The 23,447-nt window shown below is 33.5% G+C and overlaps 1 protein-coding gene across 1 annotated transcript in view; it reads left to right on the top strand.

Moving 5' to 3' along the window:
• Positions 1 to 456: 456 nt before the first annotated feature.
• CPEB2 (cytoplasmic polyadenylation element binding protein 2) overlaps positions 457 to 23,447 on the top strand; it is a 63,320-nt gene continuing 40,329 nt past the window's right edge. Inside the window, exons 1-2 of the mRNA XM_008566523.1 lie at positions 457 to 735; positions 9,805 to 9,895. Coding sequence (XP_008564745.1) covers positions 514 to 735; positions 9,805 to 9,895 — 313 coding nt within the window. The 5' untranslated portion in view covers positions 457 to 513. The remainder of the gene's footprint in view (positions 736 to 9,804; positions 9,896 to 23,447) is intronic.

Raw genomic sequence — 23,447 nt, 5'->3', positions numbered from 1 at the left:
AATAAAGGCTATATTTTTAGTTGTGTGTTTAGCAGAATGTGACTGCTTTAAGATCACAATGTAGGTTATAACTTTAAGGACCTTCAACGTTAATTTCAATTTTAAAAAGTGCATATCTGTATGTTTTTCCACATTTGTCATGTTGTATATGCTTCTGTCTGAAGGAAAAAAAGTAACTGCATGGTTTTATTTTACTAATTGTTGTGAAGCATAAGCTTCATATTATCATAATTATAATAAACAAGAGGATGAAAACTTGCCCGGCACTAAGTAAATTTGATTTCATATAGCAAGCTCTCAAGACCATTATTTTTTGTAGACTACTTAAGATATATTCTGTTGCCTTTATATCTTTCTTTTTTTTTAAGATCATATGAATTCTTAGCTCAGGTCTAAAACTTGAATTATAAACTCTTTAAATGCCTGTAATTTAAATAGATGTGTTTTCTTCAGCCTCTTCTGAAACAATCTCCTTGGAGCAACCATCAGAGCAGTGGCTGGGGCACTGGAAGTATGTCCTGGGGAGCAGTGCATGGCAGAGATCATCGTAGAACTGGAAACATGGGAATTCCAGGAACTATGAATCAGATATCTCCATTGAAGAAACCGTTTTCTGGTAATGTCATAGCACCACCGAAATTTACTCGCTCTACTCCATCACTGACTCCAAAATCTTGGATTGAAGATAATGTGTTCAGAACAGACAACAATAGTAATACACTCTTACCCTTACAGGTAAGAATGGTATGTAAATAGCCTTATATTCTGATATTAATCTTTCAAAATAAGTTGGGTGGGGGTGGTATTAGATAGTAGCAGTATGTTAAAACTAAAACTAGATTTAAAGTTCTAATTTTTAAGCATATATTTAATTATCAAAGGGTAAAATATCTGTACAGAGAAAAATTTGAGAACCTGAAAAACTCTATAAACCCTCAATGGAAAATAAGCTACATGAAATGTAGAAAAACCTGTTATATCTCTTAAATATATATTGAAGCTTTTAATTGGCCATTCCTTAAGAATGCCTTAATTTGTTAATTAATAGGCCACCAAAACTTGCTTCTACTATAATATAGTTAGGCTAAAGTTTTCAGTAATTGTAATTATTCATAGATTTGACCATGATCAGCTGAATATATATATTAGAATATACTTGGTACAGCTATGATTGTGGTAGAATAATATTAGGGCTTTTTGCATCTAATTCAAATTTGTCTTCACTGGTCCAGTGACTGTTTTTTCTAAATGTGGCCTAATATTTATGGTGATCAGACATTTTTTTTTTCAGGCCTTTCACTATACTGTTTAGTTCCCTTATGAGTTTGGTTTTTTTTTTTCCCCTAAAATCTTTAGAGGATGGAATGAAGATTTAAGATAGAACTCTGATTGTTTTTGTTTTCTTTCTTTTTTATTTTGGGTGGGTATGGGGAAGAGAACTGCTCATTTCTGATGAAAACTTCTATGCTATTGAAGGTGAGATCTAGTTTGCAGTTGCCAGCTTGGGGCTCAGATTCACTCCAAGATAGTTGGTGCACTGCAGCCGGAACATCCAGAATAGACCAGGTAGGCTGCACAGTGTATATTTTTCAGGATTTTGGCTAGGAGTTAAGTATATATGAGTAGGATTTATTATTTACTTTTCCAATTATACTTATTTAAGCCTGTTTCAGAGGGCATTAAAGAAATTTAAGGATCACCTGATTTAAACTATTTCATATAAAATGAAATTTCATTTTCAAATTTAAAAGTAATTCATAATCATTTTAGATTTCCAAAACACAATAAATTTATTTTTGGAAAAAGGAATTAATTATATACCCAAGAGCACCTGACTTTAAACATCAAACTAAACAGATTTTATCACCTTTTAGAGTTATTTGCAATTAAGTACAAAACCATATATTTACTTAACAATCAGCCTTATATTTCATCAATGTTTTACAGAACTGTTTAGTAAATTTTTATCATGAAATCTATAACATTTGTCCTGAAATATATTTTTCGAAAAGCTCTGTCTTTTTTTTTTCTTTGCTTGTATGTTAAACATTGTGGTATAGTATTTCTTCATTCTGAATTTTGTTACTGCTTTTATATCCTGTCTTCTGAATATTCAGTTTTCTATGGAGAAACCCTGAGTCAAAAAGCTGGGAAATTAGTCTTAATCAAATTACCATCAAGCCCTTTATGGTTGCAAAATGCTATTTTTCTTCCTGCAGACTGAACTTGAATGCATACTGAATACCAAGTGATGAGAATTATTACAGGATATAGAAAACTCAGTCCTTATTTAGGAGAATTCTTTCTTATAGAGCCCAAGTTTGAATGAGCAAAGACGGGACATAGTGTGAGTTATGTGAATGAAGCTATGTTATTCTTAGCTAAGGCTTTTCCTTGGTCAATTTATCAGCATGAGATGATTATACAAGTAAGGACTGTTTAATAATACATTTGTAAATAGCCTACTAATCTAGAGAGTTAGCACTAACTTCTTTGATAATCAACCATTAGCAGTTGTTTTAGACAAGTCCTACCTATTTACTAAAATAGTTCTGCCAGGATCTCCACTTAGAAATAATTGTCTCATGTAATTAGCAATTTATTTTCTTGCTAATATAAGTTAGCTAGCATCTATTTCTACTGCTTTCTCTACTCTGGCCCAGTTAAGCCATATTAGTGACTTTTTTATGGTAGCACTTTTATATTGTTCAAATTGAATACATAAATACCTAGGAGATGGTATGTTAGGAGAGTAAAATTATTGTAATTATTTCGAAGGTGGCAAGAGAAATGTTTTTAGAGGAAGGGACATAATTATTCTAAGTGTATATGTAGGAAAAAGCCATAGGATACGTGTCTGAGAGTTTTGTATCCATGGAGAAGAAAGATGACAAATTAGCTGGCCTAAAAGGTCCATGGGGGTGGGTGCAGCTGCTGAGAAATTAGCTTATTGAGAGTTTACAGTTAGTGGAATACTAGAGAGTAGACAGAGGTGACAACAGAAGGGAAATTTTCAACCTGGGCTCTGGGACTGCTACAGGACAAGGGCTCCAGCTCTCCCACTTAGACTTCATTAAAAACTACTCTGCTTTTACAGGTTTTATAATCTGGGGTTTGGGGTACATTCATTTTAGGAAAAAGGATTTGGGGCTTAAAGTAAATTTTTGGTAAACTGCTGAGGTATGGCATTCCTTTTGACTCTTGTACAGAGATGTCATGTGCTGAAGTTGAAGAGAATGGTGAAAAAAAAAAGAAAGAAAGAAAAGAGGTAACAGAAAGTAAATTGAACTGGAAGGAAAAGAAGTCTGAAACCTGAATCTTCTTCCTCTTTTTCTCACAATCTTTATGTCATTGAATTCATCTCTCTGGGTATTAATTTCTTTATCTGTAAAAGAAGGACATTGAACGAGGTCATGTGAGGTCTTTTCAGCCCACTCATACTTTCTCTGATGTTTTGGCCATTTTTTTTCCTCCCTGCTCTGGTACTCACCCACCTTTATTTTTAGAATATAAGCATCTTGGTTTCTTGGGGGGAGAGGTATAAGATATTGGTCTAAGGCAGTGGAGGTAGCATATCACCTTACAACTAGTGTCAAAAGCAGTGTCATTGTGTTCTTCTATTTGTTTTGAACATTATTTGTTCTCTGTTTCCATCTTTCCATAAAAGGTTGAGGTATTTGAAGTTGAGGTTCTTAAAAATACAGCAGCAGCTATAAACTGGAATTGGTATCTTAAACCATTGGGTACTTCCTCACTATTTGGCAAAATTGAAATTATAGAAAATGCTTAATCACTTAAATCTGGGGAGATTATTTTCATTGTTTTATCTTTTGTCATCATACATAACATTTTAATATTAGCAAGTGTTTGTTAACAAATATATTATTTTCAAGCATTTAACTTTTTATTTCTTTTATTCTCAAACTGATTAGGCCTAGAATATACTCAGTTATAGAACTGAAGTCTTAGTTCTCTTAGTTCTTATACATTAATTCTCTTAATTCTTATACTTGGATACTTCAGGACTTACCTATACCAAGAGCTGAACATGTAATTGAATTCAGTAAGTGGAAAGAAATAGTTTTGTAGACTGATTTATTTGTATGTAAAATTTTGTGGGTTGACATTTCTTTATTTTAAATAAGCTTTTTATGGAAAAGCTTCAAATTTATAAATTTTTAAAAGCATATGAAATTGTTATGCATATTTCTAACTTTAAAATAATTATTAGATATCTCTATTAATTTCCTTAAGGCTAAGAACTGCTTTACTTTAAAACGCTGTTAGGGCTGGCTGGTTAGCTCAGCTGTATAGACTATAGTCTTAAACACCAAGGTCATGGGTTTGGATCCCCATGTTGGCCAGCCAAAGGGGGTAGGTGTAAAACGCTATTAGCAGTTCACTGTAAACAAAGCAATGTCATGCAACTGTAATACACCGTGTGAAGCCTATAAATGTGTGTTGTTGGCCTGTCCCCTAGTTGGGTGATTATCAATTATTATCAATAGATTTTTGTTTTTATAGAATCTCTGCTTGCAGTGCTTGAGAATGTAACATAAACTACATTGAATTAATTGAAGATATTTTCCACCCATCTTTAGTATCCAGGCTGTTATTATAATGTGATAAACAGTAACTTGGAGATGGCTCTCAGAAAAATATATTTTTTGAGTCTCTTCATCTTACTCAAAAAACAGTACATAGTTGGGCCGGCCCGGTGGCACACTGCTACAGTGTGCCGCTTGCGAGTGCGGCGGCGCTCCCGCTGAGGGTTCGGATCCCACATATAGACCGGCCGCTCACTGGCTGAGCGAGGTGCGGGCGCAACACCGAGGGTTGCGATCCCGTTGCCAGTCCCGGTCCGGTACAGGCGCGACACTGAGGGTTGCGATCTGTTGCCGGTCATGAAAAAAGACAAAAAGGGAAAAAAATAATAATAATAAAAAACAGTACATAGTAGCAGGCCAAGTCCAATATTTCATCTAATAAAGCATTCTTTAAATTGTGGTTCTTAAACCAGATGAACTCTGGGGACATTGGTAGTCATCAAATTGTTATACCTCTTGTATACATGCTTAGGTAATGGATGTTTTTTTTTTTACGTTTCTTATCCTGTGTTCAGTTCTTTATTTGTACTTGAAATATTTTCAACTTGTTTTTCCATTTTCTTTAATTCTTGCGGGTACTAGCATAAATTTGGCTGCTTTTGGCCTTTTAAAATTTTCGAAACTTTTTTTTTCAGAATGACTGTCAGCACTTTTTGAGATGCAGAATAAATTAAAAAAATTTTAAGAAATGTGTTTTCATTGTTTATATGTGTTTTAATTAAACTTGGGATATAGGGAGGAAAACTACTGTTCTTTGCCTATGAGAATGTAAAAATCCAGTTGGATAAGTAAGGGGTATCTATGTGGAACAACTAGAGAATGATATGAGGGTTTATGAGATTGAGTGCCATGTTATTTAGTAAAACAGAGTAGCACATCATCTGCTGCTAATTCAATGTGGAGTAATAACACTGTGTAATCAGGAAGATATAGTCAGTATTTAAAATTGAAGACAATATTAGCACAACTTGCTTTTTTCTTTAAATTTTCTAAAGTAAAAATTAGAGAACTTTACACAAACTTTGAAAGTATAGGAAAAGCTGATCTTTCTACTTCATCAGAAGAATACATGTTCAAGCTTCTGGTATATCATTAAATATGAGAATTTAGGGTTTTTCTATAATCCATCTTTTTCTTTGGGATAGTACTTTGTTTTCGAGAGGAAAATGTTCTACTGGACCACTTCTTCTGAAATAAAACAGGGTTTTGAATATATCAAAGCAAAAAAATAATATCTCATCAAAAAGTTCCCTCACAATTAATTCCTTTTGTTGCACTAATTCTAGTATTGTACATTGACCTCCTTAGTTATTTTTCAGTGTTCGTAATCTTTTTCAAGTTCATCATTTTCAAGATTAGGATTACTTTGTTACTTTCTTTGGTTTTCAACCCTTCTAAGACCTTATTGAAGCTTCCATAAGTATTTGTGGCAAATGTCTGTATTTATGAAAATCAGTAAGATAAATATTAGAATAAAGAGGTTATATTTTTTCCACCAATGTATTCTAACATTTTTTTTCTGTTATTGTGTGATTCTGTAATTTCAATTTCTGAAAGCCCATTTGGTTGATTCTTTACCAGATAGTTTTCATATTTTAAAATAGGTTGAAATAGGGGATAAACTTTTCCTCATAGAGATTCTTATTTTTGTGAAGTATCTTTGCTTTTTTCAAATAATCATGTAGTAATAAATGTAAGTTCACTTCGCTATGGCTTTCCGTATTTATTAAGACTGATCAATATTGGTGTGTCCATGGCTACTTTAAAATTGCCTCAGGACTTCTATTTAGTTTTTAAACCAATGGCACTTTGCATGAACACAAATTTTTCTACTTCCCTATTTCAGAAATATGCATGAGTATATTTGTTTTATAACCAGATTTGTTTCTGGTTTTCAGAAGTCATATTTTAATCTGTATAATTTTACTTAATGGATTTATCTGTATCTTTTGCACATGAGCCTATAGATTTCATTAAATTCAAGAAACAATTTTGAGATGTCATGAGCTCTTTGCTTGCTCATGGTTGTTTTGTGTTTGTTGCTTTAAAAATCACGTGGGATGCAGCTGATGCTTAACAGAGAACAACTAAACTAACAGTTTTAAAACAGCTTTGCAGTTTTCTTTCCTAAAGTAGGAGTTTGAATCATGAACAAAGACTTGATGTAAAAAGGAAGTTAAGGAACCCTGTAAGTCAGCATCTCACTGTTTTAGTTGGATATAGGCATTCAAGCCAAAATTAATACATGCAACTTTTTTGAGTAACAACTCTCAGTTGATATATTGTGGTCACATATTTATATGAATAGCTTGCTTAAGGATTTTTTCTGTCATACATTTATATTGTCCATGACACATTGACAGTGTATATAGAGTTTCTTCAGTAATTTTACTGTGTGTTAGAACACAATCACACTCCCTGCAATGGGGGTGGCTGATGCACCTTCTCCCACCTCCTCAGAAAAAGAAAGTTGCTTGGGGAATATCATTTGGGTGGTGTTAATAGTCACCATTAGTTAAGGCCATAGATTAACTGAAGATGGGGCATAGCTTGATTCTGTTCAAAATTATCACCCTGGAAAGATAGCTCTGAACTATAACACATTTTCTTCACAAGAATTTAGTTATTAGGATATAAAGTTTTAAAATATTTATAATATACTCTTAGAACCTATGTGATACAGCATACCTTCTGAGGGATTTTTGCTTAATTATGTGAACATTAATTTTTATCATGACAGTTTACATTTTATAATTCTATTTTAAATACATCTTAGAACTTTGAATAGTACCTAGTCTTCCATTGGATGGTTGGAAATTCAGGTTGATAGCAAGGCCACGTTAATATCTGATGCTTTTCTCAGTTTAGTCAATTAGCATTTGACTTCATGTTCTAAAGAGGATTTTGTAAAGGCATTATAGTCCTTTATAATTAATATTTAAAAAGTCTTTGTCGTCACAGAACTCAACTTACATATTTTTACAAAGGTTTTATGGTAGAGATAAAGTCGTATTCATTCAAAAGACATTTGAGCGCTAGCAATATTCATAATTAGAAGTTCCCTAACCTTAATTAACCTAGAAGTTTAGAAGGAGAGACAGGAAAATCAACACATTAGTTATGAATGTAGTATAGTAGAAACACAGATGGAAATATTTGGATGGATTCCTGAAATCGTGTGTTGCTTTTGCCCGAGGGCCATCCTCTTCTCTATTCCAGTTTAATTTCATTTATCATATACTATTTTGAATGTTTTTCTTTTCTATAATTTTTAAAGTGAACTTTAGGCATTGTGTAGTTTGACATGATTATTTTATATTCTAGAAGCTGGAACCAGAGTCTAAAAAGATTTAGTGACTTATACTTAAAGTGTGGTCTTCAGGCTAGCAGAGTCAGTATCACCTGGGAACTTATTAGAAGTCCAGATACTCAGGTGCTACTCCAAACCTGCTGAATCAAACTCTGTTGATATGTCCCAGCAATTTGTGTGTTTAACTAGGCTACCAAATGATTCTGAAGCAGATTCATGTTTGGGAACCACTATATAACTGCTTAGTTGTCTCTGCCTGCTTCACTAATCAAGGTCATTGTTCTAGTAGACAGTTGCTATTGATGGGTGTGTTAGACCTCAGGGGTCTTTGAGTAAAAATCACTAAGGGATACTGAGTAGTTTATTGGTGATAAAGCTGGAATAAGAGCTTCCAGTCTAGCATTATTTCCATCATTCAGTGTTACTTTTCACCCTTTTAATTCCTTGGCAGCAACTTATTTAGTTTACTCTAGTCCTCTCGCTTTATAAAGCTTACCACTCTAACATCATTTAGAGTAAATAAATGAACATATTTGCAGGGAAGTGTCTTATATTTTTCTTCAGCTTTCTAAAGAACTGATTCTGGATCTTCTCTGGATTGTGAACCCTTTTGGAAAACTGACGAAAGCTATAAACCTTTTCTTCTGAAAAAAAGAATTATGTATACAGTACACCCATATACAGTGTGTTGTATATAATCTCAAGAGACTTATAGTCTGTCTTGAAACTCATGGACACAGGTTAAGAAATGCTTTATTATGATTTCTATGGGGACTTTTTTTTTTCACTTAATTTTCTGATTCTTCCTTTTCTGTAGTATTCATTTTTAGAGTTTAAAATGGCCTATCCTGCCTACCCCACATATACCTAAACTTGCATGAGTTTGTGGGCGTACACATATATGCACAAACACATGCACACACTTAAATGGGTGGAGGATGGCACTGATGTTTTGTAGGGAAAAGCTACAGGGCTATTTGGAGGGCATGGGCCAGAGCTTGTTGTAGTATTTCTGTATATTTTTTTCATGCGCACTGAGTATGTGTTTAGCAGAATACAATATAAATTCATGGGCATTAAGGAATAAAATATCCTTTAGTAACTGAGTGGGGGGATTGAACATTGAGCAAACAAGACTTCTGACAACACAAAAGACTTCGTTCTGAGTCTTGGTGAAGTAGGAAACTTAGTGAGATCAGTGCGCTTTTGCCCTTCCTTCCCCTGCATGCCTTGTGTGCAGGGGAATGGGGGAAGGGAGGGCTTAGTAATGCAGAGAAAAATATGAGAGTACTTTGGAGAGTGAGATTTGAATATTAATATTATAGGCATTAGTCTTTGTTCTGACTTCAGTATCTCATGCTTTTGATTTTTGCTGTATAAAATGCATATGCAGCCTTTACTATGAAATTCAGACTACTAAGTCAAATAACAAAATGTTTGGTAGATGTTTAAAGAATGGTGCAATCATGGAATTAATTTTTCCTCCAAATATTTATTCTCTGAGTTCCAGTGTCTTTCTTCATAGATATGTGAGAAAAGTTTAGAAGTTAAATAAAATCTAAAAGTGTTTTCTGCTTGTATAACATTTCAGAAGTCTTTATAGAGAATGATAACAGAAATTATTTTACTGTATTGCTTTAATACTGTCAATGAAATTAGTATAAGATTTTGGTGATGAATATATTGAAAATTTTGTCCTCCGATGCAAGAGACATCATAGCCCATGAGATCTGTAGTTATTGGTATTTTCTGGAGAACCAAATTGATTAGTAATATTATATTAATCAGATGCCCTATTTTATGTAAGAGAATTTAGATATTATTTTTATAATTGCTTTTTGAAAAAACTGCATAGATTATAAGTCTTTCTTTTTTCTTCTCTTCCAGGATCGAAGTAGAATGTATGACAGTTTGAACATGCACTCTTTGGAAAATTCCCTGATTGATATTATGAGAGCAGAGCATGATCCTCTCAAGGGTAGGTGAAAAAACATTTTTTTTAAAATATTTTTTATATCATACACCAGTCTATCTGCTTATCTTAACAGTTTTATATGAAAAGTGCAGTAACAACTATTTCAACTGTAAAATTGTATTATATATTTATTAATAAGAATTTTTGTTTTTAATGAAACATCATACTTTTTTATTGCTTAATGTGAACCCATCTCCCTTGACTTATAATTTAAGAAAAATTCACTATTTAGAGATATACTGCAGTTCACCAAAGAATGAAGAATGGATCTAGAAGTGTACTGTAGGCACTTCTCTAGAATTCAATCAAGAACAGAAATATTTTTTAAAATATCTTAAAATACTTACATTCACAATTTGCAGTGATTCCAACCTAGAATTTTCCTAGGTTTACTAACTTCCTTATTTTTCTTCTACTGTCATATCAAAGGAATTTTAAACAGGAATCTTTTATATTAGCTTCTCTGAGGTGAAGAATAGCTCTTCATAAAAGTTGGGGGAAATTAGGAAAAATAATCATCAAACTGATCTTACAGTAGCAGTCTTCAGTAATTGTTAATGATATCTGAAGAAATTCCATTAACATATCTTTTCATTTGTGTAAAATGAAAAAAAAGTTAGCAATTATTTTACATTTCTTTGTACAATATATCTCACTGCCCTTTATATTAATGGGGAAAATCTAGCAAACTGTGTGAACTTGACTGATGAGAGATAACTTGGTATCTGTTGCTACTTAATAAGTTATGCCAAAACATAGCAGCTTTAAAACAACAATAAATATTTATGAAGGTACTTCAAAAATTTTATAGAAAAATGTGTATTATCTTTTAACTCTATTTTTCCATGAACTTTTTGAAGTACCCTTATATACCTCACTTAGTCTGTGGGTCAGGAATTCAGGAGCCACTTACCTATTTGGTTCTGGCTCAGATCTCTCATTGAATCAAAGTCATGGATTACTTTGTAAATTTTCTACATTTTTAGTTGTATAAAGCCAAGTAAAATTTTTCTTAGAAGATTTATCCTAGAAACTCTTGAACTTGGGTGTTGGCAACAAGATGGTGGTGTGGGGTTAAGTTGATAATACTGATCATTTATCTAACCATTTCATTCTGTTTCTGGATTTTGGTTGTAAAAGAGTTTCCTTGTTTTTCTAATTTCTTTATTTTAAGGAGCTTAAGAAGCTGAAGGGTTGTTAGTGATTATTGATGATGTGGGCCAATGGTAATTTCCTACATAAGCTAATAAAGTTATACTTTGGGTTTTGTTTTGTTTTGTTTTTTCCTACCAAAATTTAGCTTAGTTTTTTTGTGTTTTTTTTTTTTTTTTTTTTTTTTGAGTATTTGTGTATGGAAGTCTTGTTCATTTTCAGTGTTAAGCTGACAGTTCCAGTATTGTCTGTCTTCGATTCACCATTGAAGAAGAGAAGCTAGCAGCTTATGATTAAGAAGAATATCCCTCTGTTTATCTCCTTGACTTCTCTATATAGAAAACGCCTAGAAATCCTAATACAAGATAAAGTCATTTTATGAAAATATTGGAGAAAATAGTCAGTTTTTCTCTTTTTCTAGTCTGGGTTGTAGTAAAAGTAGAGTGAAACCTAGAGAGAAAATCTTGCATATGGCTAAGAGGAATTTAATAATAATTTTTAAAAAGCGATTTAAAATTCTTTTATTAGAAAAGTTATCTTTGGCTGTGGGAAAGGAAAACCATGGGCACCACCACCTTTAGGAATTATCATAGTGACAAATCTGTTTATAATTGTGGTATTTTATGTTTCACGTGTTATGGTAGGGAATAAAAAAAGAAGAAAAGGAAGAAAAAACATTTGAGAAAACTTCTCTGCATAGAATAAAGAAATAAGGCTGATACTTTTGCAGATTTTCATTATATACCTATTCAAAATTATCATGATACCCAGGTGCTGCCACTTAAAGTTTTTCTTCCTTTTCTTACTAGTACAAAGTCTACTGCCTCCTAGGATATCATACTGTATATTTTCTTCCTCCCCATACTCTGATCATTACACTTTTTCTTTGGGCTGGACCTCAGTAGAACCTATTAAAGCAAGATGGTTGCTGATGGAAGAAACTGGAGTTAACTCGCAAGTTTTTTTTCCCTTTCTTTGCATTCCTAATCTATAGGACAGCACTTCAGCCTCTATTCCATCTTCTCATCCCCTTCAGAAAATCTTGTCCTCTACTTAATACAAAAAAAAATCTTTTATCCCCCCAAAACAAAATGAATCTTATTTTATGCTTTCAAAAAGTTTTTTAAAAAAAAAAAAACAGCCATTTTTCGTCTTCCTTATAGGAGAAGAAAAAGGAGGAGGGAGTTGGAGGATAAATTTTTTAAATTAATTCCTTGTTTATATTAATAAAATCTAAAAATTCTTAGAAAACTGTCAGAACTTGAGTGATCGGAGGTTATATTAGTTATCTATTGCTGAATAACAAATGACCCCCAAACTTAGCAGCTTAAAACAACAAACATTTATTATTCAATAAGCACAATTTCTGTGGGTTAGAATTTGGAAAGAGTTTAACTGGTTAGTTCTGGCCAAGGATTTCTCATAAGGTAGTAGTCAAGATATTGGCTGGGGCTGCAGACATCTGAAGGCTGGACTGGGGCTAGACTATCCTATTCCAAGATGGCTCACTCACATGGCTAGCAAGTTAGTGTGGCTGTTGGCAGAAGAACTGACTTTATTGCCACATGGACCTCTCCATAAGGCTAAGGTTTACTCACAACATGGTTGCTGGTATCCCCCAGAGTGAGTAATGAAGCTCAAGGCAAATGCTCCAGTGTCTTCTATGACCTTACTTCTGAGATCTCTCCCCATCATTTCCACAACATCTAGTAGCTACATAGGTAAACTCTGCTCAATTTGGAAGGGGTTCACTACTCAAGAGATGTGGATACTAGGAAGCAAGGGTCAGTGGAGGTCATCATGGAGGCTGGCTACCACAGAGGTGAAAAGCAAAGCTGTAAATTTTCATTCAAGTCAAGGTGAAGGTTAGTGTCAATAGGAGGAAAAGCAGTTAAGCAGATCTCTAGAATGCAAAGAAAGGCAAGCTACTAGCCAGGCTGAGAACCGAGTAATTGTACTGACAAAAGCACCCTCTCATCCTCACTTGCGCCCAAAATACTTCACTACAGCTTATTGCCGTTTCCTCCTTCCCAGTGGTTTTTATAGGTCAGTAGGGAGCATTTATTGTTTAATGTTAAGTTTTTTATGGTCTAGCATAGCAGGTGGAAAGGGTCTAGTCTTGTTGGAGCTGTACAGATGTGAAATGATGGCAACCAAGGATAGAACTCTAAACGTACTTTATTTTATTCCACTAAGTGTGCCTACTTTTGCACCAGATGGTGTCCTAGACACTGGCTGTACATTGTGTGAAACAGATGTGGTCTCTGCTCTCGTGGTATGGAGATACAGACCTTACACAAACACAGTATACGTGCAACTACATGGTGTTTGAAATACTATGGAGGGAGATTATAAGGTGCTTAGAGAGATTGTTAGTGGAAGGAAGTGCCTAATTTAGGTGTGGAGTAAAGGAAGCTGAGAACTGAGGCCTTAGCAGCACAATGATGGAAAACTACTGGGGGGAAATTGTCAACTAGACAAGGGACCCAGCAAAAGCATGGAAGAGATTATCACATTGGAAGGCTAGTTCTGGCCTGATACTGATTGGGTGCAACACAGCTTAGTTAACACTGTCCTTTAGTCTGGATCTTGAACATGAACACAAGTTATATGCTTTCCTTTGCATGAGTGGCACTGACTGATCTGCTTTATTTATTCTGCAGTAGTTTCTCTCCACTAACATCCTATTTTCTGATGACTGTCTTGATACTTGGCAAATATTTTGCTTTTCAAAGGAAGGACAAGCATGAATTCTTTTAATGGTTAATGCAGATCATGCTTTGCCGCCAAGTACAGTTTTGTAATTTTGCGGTTTGTATTTGCGTACCCATTTTAAATAATCAGTGATTTTTTATGTATGCGTAGGTCAGTTCATTCCCATTTAAACAGAAAAACAAGACAGTGATTATTGTTAAGCTCTCTTCACTGTCTGCACCCAACAATTTGTAAAAAGATCTTACTATGTAAGTATTTTTGCCAAAAAATTGCTTATACCCTCCCCAAAGTATAAGGACAAACAAAAAAATTTAATTTCAGCTCATAGAAGTTGATTTGAAAACTGTTGGAAGAAATACAGTCTGTATAACAGTTCTTGGGAAGATCTGTCTCAGCAGGTTATAATGCCTTTACCAATGTTCTCTGAATAATTAAAGTGAATTCAGGAAAAAGGATTTAGAATGTGATTTTATGCCAACAAATGTTTCGAAGTGAATGTCCTTAAAACCTTTTGTTTACTATGTGTTTTTATATATCTAGCATCATTTTTATTACTTGATCACTAAACTCCTATTTTTTAGACTCTTGAAGTAAGAAGCTGAGCTTATTTTAGGGAATATAATCCTTGAGAAAATAAGAAATTACTCCTATAAGATGCAAAGTGGTTGTAGTAGCATCAAACAAATTCTTGCTTCTTTTCATCCACTTTTCTGTTTCTCTTCAGCTGGCCTTAATATAAGATGGAAGTTCAATGTCACAAAACAACTTCTATGAATTTCTAAAAGTCTGTCATGTGAGAACTTACATTTTATAACTTAAGGACTTTTGAGCTGGACAGAGTTTCTCAAACTCAGAGAGCGTGTTGATCATGCAGGGTTTAGGGCCCACTCCCAGAGCTTGTGTTTCCCATGCTGTGTAAAGAGCATACTGGGAGAAACTGTTATAGGAGAGCAATAGCAGAAAGATCTAGGGAACACTGTGAAAGTTTAATGGCGTTTACCAAAGTGCAGCAAATTACAAACTAAAATGAATGCCAGTGATGTACGAGTACATGCCAAAGCAGTTAAGTCGACCCCTTTTACACAGCCCTACTTTCTTCTCTCTGACCAGAGAAAGGGATACATTTCTCAAAACTGAGTTTACTTTTTCTTCAGCCACGTGTGTTTCCTGGAGTCATAATTTTACTATTGCCAAAAAAAATAAGACTGTCATGTATTAAAATGTCTTTTTTAAAAAGATAGTTGAGGTATTGCTTTGTACTGTTTTAGTTTTTAAATACAATGTTTTCCTTTATTTTAAAAAGGATTAAGTAGAATTTATATATTCTTTTCCCTTTACTCCTTTGATTTTTGCTTTTTCTTACAGACCACAGGCCTTTGATAAGAAGAAAAAAATTATTACTAACTTTGGAATAAATTATATTCATATAGAAGGGACAGACATTTTATTAAATATATTCTGACTTTAAGAAATGATCACTCTTGTAATATTCATGGAACCTTAATACTTCACCCTCCGACTACTCAGAATTAAGTTTGTCATAATGAAAGTACAATTTACAAGAGTTTAACTTTTGTTATTGGTGGGAATAACCACAGATTGAAAAGGAAATTATGAAAGTGTGGTTGTAAATATCCTTGATTTAGAAAACTTATTTGAAATATGGTATCATGGGTAGAGATTTTTAAGTATTATTTTAATTTCCTTCCAGATAGTTGTCATTATTAGCAAATATAATATTAAATTTCACAACATAGTTGAGTCATTATTTCTTCAAAGCATCTTTGAATATTTTCGTAAATGACTTGAATTATGACAGACTGCAATTTCTGTTTTAAAAACTAAGACCTGTCAGACAGAAACTATAACAATTCTTCTTAAAATCAGTTTTATGTGTTCAGAACATACTGAAGGTCTGTTATTCGCCACAAAGCATCTTTTTTATGATTTTAAATGTTTATAACTCTTATTTTTAAGTGGAAAATAAAGCAACAAAAAGGATGCTTCGTATATATAACTTCCAGTGATAACAGCAAGTACTTGTGATGATTAGGCCTATGAATTTTAGTTGCTTGTAGTATTTGAAGGAGTATCTGAGAATATTTTTTGAAGGTTTTTTTCTCCAAAGTACAGATTGAATATCCTTTATCCAAAATGCTTAGGACCAGAAGTGTTTTGGATTTTGGATTTTTTTGGATTTGGGGATATTTGCATATACGTAATGATAGTATCTGGGGAGGGGACCCAAGTGTAAACACAGAATTCATTTATGTTTCATATATTTTATATACATAAGCTGAAGGTAATTTTATACAATAGTTTAAATAATTTTGTGCATGAAACACATAAGGTCAGGTGTGGAATTTTTCACTGGTGGTATCATATTGCACTCAAAAAAGTTTTGGATTTTGGAGCATTTTGGATTTTGGATTTTTGGATGAGGAATGCTCAACATGTATAGCATTTTATCCTTTTAAAAATATTTGTTTTCTGGGCCGGCCCGGTGGCGCACTGGATAGTGCGCCGCTTGGGAAGCGCGGCAGCGCTCCTGTCCGAGGGTTCGGATCCCATATACAGACGGGCTCCCGCTCACTGGCTGAGCGAGGCACGGGAGCAGCACCGAGGCTTGCGATCCCGTTGCCGGTCCCCGGTCCGGTGCGGGGGCAACACTGAGGGTTGCAATCCGTTGCCGGACACGGAAAAAAGACAAAAAAAAAAAAAATATATATTTGTTTTCTTATTATAAAAAATAGCATTTATTCATAAAAGAAAATTAGGAACTACTTGAAAAAAACAAGTTTTAAAATCATGAGTAGTCCCACAAACTAAGTATGATTGGTATTTTAGGGTATAACTTTTTTCAATCTTTTCTTTTTCCGTGTATAGACTCAAAATATTTGCAGTGTTCAAATATTCATCTTCCCTCCAGCTTGGTTAACTTTTTAAAAAGTTAGTTTAAAAAACATTTGTACATAAATTAAAAAGTTAACTAGTGCCATACAGCTTATATAACAAAAAAATAGAAGTCTTTTTCTTCATCTCTCTGTCTACCTCTGATTCTTCTTCCTTAGAGATGCCACTTTGTACTTATTTTTTTACTAATTCTTCATGTAGTTTTTTGTAAGTAATATGCTTTTGCTTCTATGTTTCCCACATTGTAAGCATTACATGTTCATACCTTACGATGACATATCCTCTCAAAAGAATTATAAAACCACTTTTGTTTAAATCGGGTTTTATATTACTGAAATAATACAAATAATATTCATAAATGAACCTTATATGTTTTGTAGTATAATATAACATTTTCTTTTTCACCTAACTTTGTTTTTCCTGGAATTAATAATTGTCTTTTTTGGTTTGTTTGCATTAGTTTTCTAAGTACTTATCACTAATTCATCCCCCAGTTTATCCATAGAACTGTAAAGTTTCTTTCAACACAGGTAAACACATCAAATAACCATCCAGATTGATTTTTTTTCATTCTTGTGGCCCTTCATAGCTGTCATTTTGGAATTCAATAATCCTGATAATTCCTTTTTCCTGTGGAGTCCATGTCCTGATCTTTGTGTCTTTTCCTTAATGGTTTACACTTTTTTTTTTGTTAGGCCTGTCTTACAGTAACTTGCTGCAGATGGGATATAACTTTTGAGACCCTGTATAAAAATATATTTATTCTACCTATTTAAAATGATAGGCCAATATGGAATTATATATTAATGATTTAGAATATTAAAGGCATTGCTTTCATTATTCTTTAACTTCCAGGGTTGCTATAAGTATGATGCTATTTTGAAACCTGTTCATTTGAATGATTGCCTTGTTTTGTGTTTTTAATTTTTTTGTTGTTTTTTTCTGGAAGTTTTTAGGATCTTTTCATGAAGGTGGTTCTGAAATTTCATGATAATGAAAGGTGGGTCTTGGGGTACATGTGTGCACACGTACCTGCCTTTCTTCCTTCATTTCTTTTATTTATTGAACTGCACATCACTGGACTCTTTTAATTCAGAGACTCATTTCTTCAGTTCTTGGAAGTTGGGGAACTATTTTTTGGATAATTTCCTCCTTTCTGTTTTTTATTTTACTTCCTTTTGGAATTGCTGTTCTTCAAAAGTTAAACCTCCTATATTTACCTGCTTTTCTTTTCTAGTTTTCATTGTTTTATCTTTTGGTTTGCTTTTGAAGAGATATCCTCCTCTCATTTTCCAATCCCTCTTTTGAGTTCTTAATTTAAAAACTTTTTGCTGACTAATTTTTAAGACTGTGTTAGTCCATTTTTGTGTTGCTATCACAGAATACCTGAGACTGGGTAATTTATAAAGAAAAGAGGTTTATTCGGCTCATGAGTCTGGGCAGCAGGCCTCAGGCTGCTTCAGCTCATGGCAGAAAGTGGCAGGGCAGCCAGTGGGTATAAGGAGAGGAAGCAAAAGAGACAGAGAGAGAGAGAGAGAGAGAGAGGAGAGAGGTGTCAGGTTTCTTTTAACAACCAGCTCTTGTGGGAACTAATCCCTTCCTAGGAGAGCTCACTCTCCCCTCCCCAAGGGAGGGCATTAATTTGTTCATGAGGGATCTGTCCCTATGACCCAAACACCTCCCAACACTGCTATGTTGGAGATCATATTTCAACAGGAGCTTTGGGAGGACAAACATATCTAAACTGTATCACCCTCTGTAAAAAATATTTTCAGAACTTTCCTATTATGCTGTTTTATTCTTGTTTGATCTTATTTCTCTGGAGGATATTATAGTGTTTGAAAATTATTTCTCTTGTATCATCTATGTTTCTATTTAATTATGTTCTTTTCTATTTAGTTATGTTCTTCTTTTTTTTTTTTTTTTTTTTTCTCATGTCGGAGGCTTTCATCAAATATCTTATGATCCTTTACTGTTCATTCATGTTTAAAGGTAAGACACCAAAATGGGGATTGGAAGCTCTATGTAGGTAGTTGGTTTCACTAACTACTAATGATTCCTATAAGATAATCAGGTGATTCCTTCATAATGTCTATGTAGATCTTTTCTTTCAGTCTGGGAAATGGACCTGCATGTACATCTGTCAGTCTTCTGTCTAGGAGCTGTAGGCCTAGCTGCTAGCCTTCTTCAAAGAGCTAAAGAGGGGGCTGTATGCTTCTCCCTGGTTCTTTCAAAAACTAACAAGCAATCACCAACCTTCCTATCTTTTGTTCTACCATACATCTACCATCAGTGATAACCAGAGCTTCGTATTTCTGAACCTATCCAGGTGTCTACTACAGTAAAAGGCTTGTTTCCCGATGGCCTTCTCTCTACCCACACTGGCTTACGTTTGTGTTTGCAGTGATTTCTGATCTGCAAAGTCAGTTACCACTCAACCATTTACATTAATAGCTTCCAAAAATTTGTCAACATGGTTAATCTATGATCCTGTTCCATTCTCTGTGTCCTAATGGGGTTATGCCTCTTTAAAACTTAACTGTCATTTTAGGGGGTTCTGAGAGCAACAGTTGTGAACACATGTATTCCGTCTTACATGTTCAATTGAATGTCTGTAATCCCTAGTCAACTTCTACTTCCTCAGTGAAGACTCCCTTGCACCCCTGTTAAGAGTAGCTTACTTTGTGTTAAACATTCAGAGAATCATTTATTTTTAATCAAAGCACTTTTCTCATTTATTTTAGATCAGGAGTTTGTCATTATTATTATTTTTTTTAATATGTATCTTTTACATGAGACTTTGTCATGGGGCCGTGACCATATCTGTTTTTGCTTTACCTTGCATCAGCATCTGTCATAATGCCAAGCAAATGGGAGTGGCTCAGTACATTATTGGTTGGATGAGTAAACATTTTTTCATACTAACTTATATTTTTCTAGATAAATATTTATTTAGAACTTTTAAAAATGATTATATATTGTATCAGTGCACATAAAATCATTTGTATAACCATTCCCCTACAGTTGAATATTTAGGCATTTTAAATTTTTAAATAAATTTCAGTGAGCTTTTTCTGTGTTTCTTTCCATAGAATAAACTTAACATGTTTGTTTTTGAGGCTCTAGACATACACTGCCAACTTATTTTTAAGTTTAACTGGCAGTGTTTGATTGCCCATTAGTTATTCTTAATAGTTATCAGCATTATTTTCATTTAAAACTATTTTACAATGAAAAGTTTTGCCATCATTTGTTTAACTTGGTTTTAATGTTACTTGCATATATATTAATTACCACCAGTTTTATTGTAATAACTATATAGTACATTATCTTATCTGATGATTAATGATTTAACTTTAATCTTTTGTTGTTGTCTTTTGTGATTATAATTTGCTTGAAACAAAACTTTTTGGTATTCTATGTTCCTTGGTGTTTCTTAGTGCAACAAGTCTTAAAATTGGTAAATATTGTTAGGTGAAAATTTATAATAGGATGCTGACTTAAAGAGTGAGTTAACTAGATTAACTTCAATTCTATCTAAAGTTGATTAATAGCTTTTTTTAGATGCAGGTATAGAATGATTCTTTTGTTCTCTTAGGATCTGGTATTTTGGATCTAAGGGTCTTTTCTACATTTGTATGATCTTATTCTTAGGCTTTATGAGGCATGCATTGAGATTTGGGAGTGAGGTCAGGAATGACTGTCCTGCCCCTTGGATCTGAGCTGAGATTGGAGTTATTCAAGGTTGGTAATGACCACATTCTAAGTGGATTTTACCAGACTTTATATGAAATATTTTTTTTTTACCCTAATTGGATCCAGAAGTTAAATGTAGATGATAAAAAAAAAATTTTGAAGAATTCATCAAACCAGTGGGAGCAATGCTTTATTTAAAGCACATCATGAAGAAGTCTTATATGTCTTCAATTGAGGACGTGTGTGTGTAATATATATATTACACACACACATATATGTATATATATATAAAATGTATAACATATCATACATATTATTTATTGAGCACTTGATACATGCTAAGCACTGTTATGAGGGCTCTACATGTACGTATTACCTTATTTGATTGGCACAGCTAAGAGGTAGCTATTTACCCTTATTTTACAGTTGAGTGACTGTGGCTTATTCTTAATATTGTCCAAGCTTCAGCAGCTAGTGAGTAGTATAACTTGGAAGCTCTTGAGTTTGTGCTTTTAATCACTTATCATACTCTCTTTTTTAATTGGTCTAATGTTAATTTAACTCAAGCTCTTTATTATTCTAATATTTGATTTAAATGTTTATTTTCTCTTAAGAGTTGGCAGAATATGTGGCATTGCTCCTTAGCAATTTTCTCATCACTTAAGAGGAATTGGTTGACTCATTAACTGTGAATATTGGGGCTTTGGAGTTCAGTTTTTTGTATGTATTCATGAAAGAAAAGAAAATAGTTGTAGAGAAAGGAAAAAATAATCTTGGCAAAGAGCAAAAAGTTGTACTTTTGCAGTATTGCCTCCACTGCTCCCCAATACTTAAAGGATTTAGAAATGAGCTGAAATAAAGTCTTGTTCTGTGATTTTTCCATTTACTTAGAGAAGGTCCTTCCTATGCCCCACATAAAAACACATATTAAGGTATCTGTGCTTTTGATTGAGTCCATGTTTCACATAATGGAATGCGATATTTTATTTATCTGTTTAGCAAATATTCACGAGCCTATTATGTGCTAGGCTAGATGTCAGAAGTAGAAAAATAAAAGAGACAAAATTCTGTGCTCGTGGATCTTCTGTTTTAAAGAAATATAAAGACAATAAGAAAATGTTAGGTAATCGATGCTATGAAGAAAAAATATAGTATCACGGGGATAAAGAAAGAAGCTGCTGAGTTAGGCAGGGTGATCTGTAATGCCACTTCTCAAAGCCCTGAGTGAAGTGAGGGGTACGAGCTTTGGTCATATCTGAGCAAATGCATTTCAAGCAGAAAAAAGAAGTAGAAATGGGACTATGCCTTGCATGTTTGAGGAACAGCAAAGGGGCCAGTATAGTTAGAATGGCAGATGATGAGGGCTCAGATATTTGTTCTAATTGTAATCTGGTAATTTGTCTATACGTGTGATAAGTTGTGTGCAATTGTCATATTTCTTAGTGTTTTTAGTTGCTCAGATATACATTTAAAATAGCTAACATGAACTAAGGTTTATATGTATATATTATACAGTTATTATTTAAAATGATAATAGACTAAGATGACAATTTTTAAGATACTGTAGCCCCTCTAGTTATTCACTGATACTAAAAATACATATATTTTTAAAAATTATTTATTTTAAATTTCATAGTATCTTAAGGTAAAAGGAGAAGTGAGTGTCAAGAGGTAATTGTTCATGGAAAGATGCTTATTATTTTTTAATTATATTTTTTCATGAATTTTTTGAAGAACCCTCATACACATCCATTATCTATAGAAATATTAAAACATTATGAAATTATTACACTTTATCATATTTTCACAATAATAAGCAATCACCTGGTTCCCTAAAATTCAGTTTGCCCAAATTTCTTACTAGAGGACTTTATTCGTAAGCTTAGGTTCTGGGACAACAAGAAACTCATAAATGGCTAAAATAAGATAGAAGTCAGTTTCTTTTACAGAAACATTAACACTGCTGGAGTGGTATGGCGATTTTCATGGATCTAAACTGCGTTTATCTTATCCTTCTGTTACCTTTCACACCCAGTTTCTTCTTCATGGTCCAATATGGCTTCTTCAGTTTAGCCATCACATCTGCATTCCAGCATGCAGGGAAGACCTTCCTTTCCTTTTTCCTTTTAAGGACACTTCCCAGAAATTACACTTTTATTTTATATCCCATTGGCCAGATCTTATATACATGGGTACACTTAACTACAAGGAAGGGTGGGAAATATAGTTTTTTCCCTCTGGTCAGCTCTGTGCCTCTCTAACATTGAGGGTCTTATTATTGACAGGAACAGATAGATATTAGTGTACAACTATCAGTCTCTGCTCCACAATAGGCAGAAATTGGTTTTATAGCAATGTGCTTTTCTTCTGTTTTTTTCTTAAAGTTTGAATTATCTAATATACTATGTAATCATCCAGTGAATTTTTTTAATAGATGAATCTATACTATGACCTACCATACATACCTTTCTCTATATTATGTTATCATAGGAAGTCATTATTAAGGTAGTGATTAAGAGTATAGACCCAAATTGCCTCGGTTCAAATCCTGCCAGTGGTACCTACCAGTGCTACCTGCCCCTGGTATAACCTTGGGCAAGTTATTTTGCCTTTTGTGACACAGTGTCTTCACTTTTAAGGCAGATAATAGTACCTAACTAATAGTATTTTGTCAGGATTAAATAATTGTTTGTAAAGAGTTTAGAAAAGCTCCTGGCACATAGTAAACCCTCAAATGTTGTTAGTTATTACTATCAACTGGCAGGTTCTTAGTGAAAGCAGTTTTAATAATATCTTAAGTAAAACATAACTGTAAAAGTTATCTTGTAAAAATGTATTAATATTTTCACTATGGTAGAAGAAAAGTGATTGGATAACTTAAAAATGATTCTAAATTTGCTTACTTTATTTTAGAGTATTTTATTAGTTATAGTGAGAGACTTTCCTGTGTGGGGGAGCTATAATATTTTTAGAACATATTTGCAAATATATGCTCATTTGCACTTAGTTATCTGTCTTTTATGTCTTTTAAATCTGTTCAGAGCCAAGATGTCAAAAGACTATTAGCAGTGAAAATATC

Source organism: Galeopterus variegatus, unplaced genomic scaffold, assembly GCF_000696425.1.
Source record: "Galeopterus variegatus unplaced genomic scaffold, G_variegatus-3.0.2 Scaffold250, whole genome shotgun sequence".
In the NCBI taxonomy this organism is placed as follows: Eukaryota; Metazoa; Chordata; class Mammalia; order Dermoptera; family Cynocephalidae; genus Galeopterus; species Galeopterus variegatus.
This window is presented reverse-complemented; position numbering and strand designations above follow the sequence as displayed.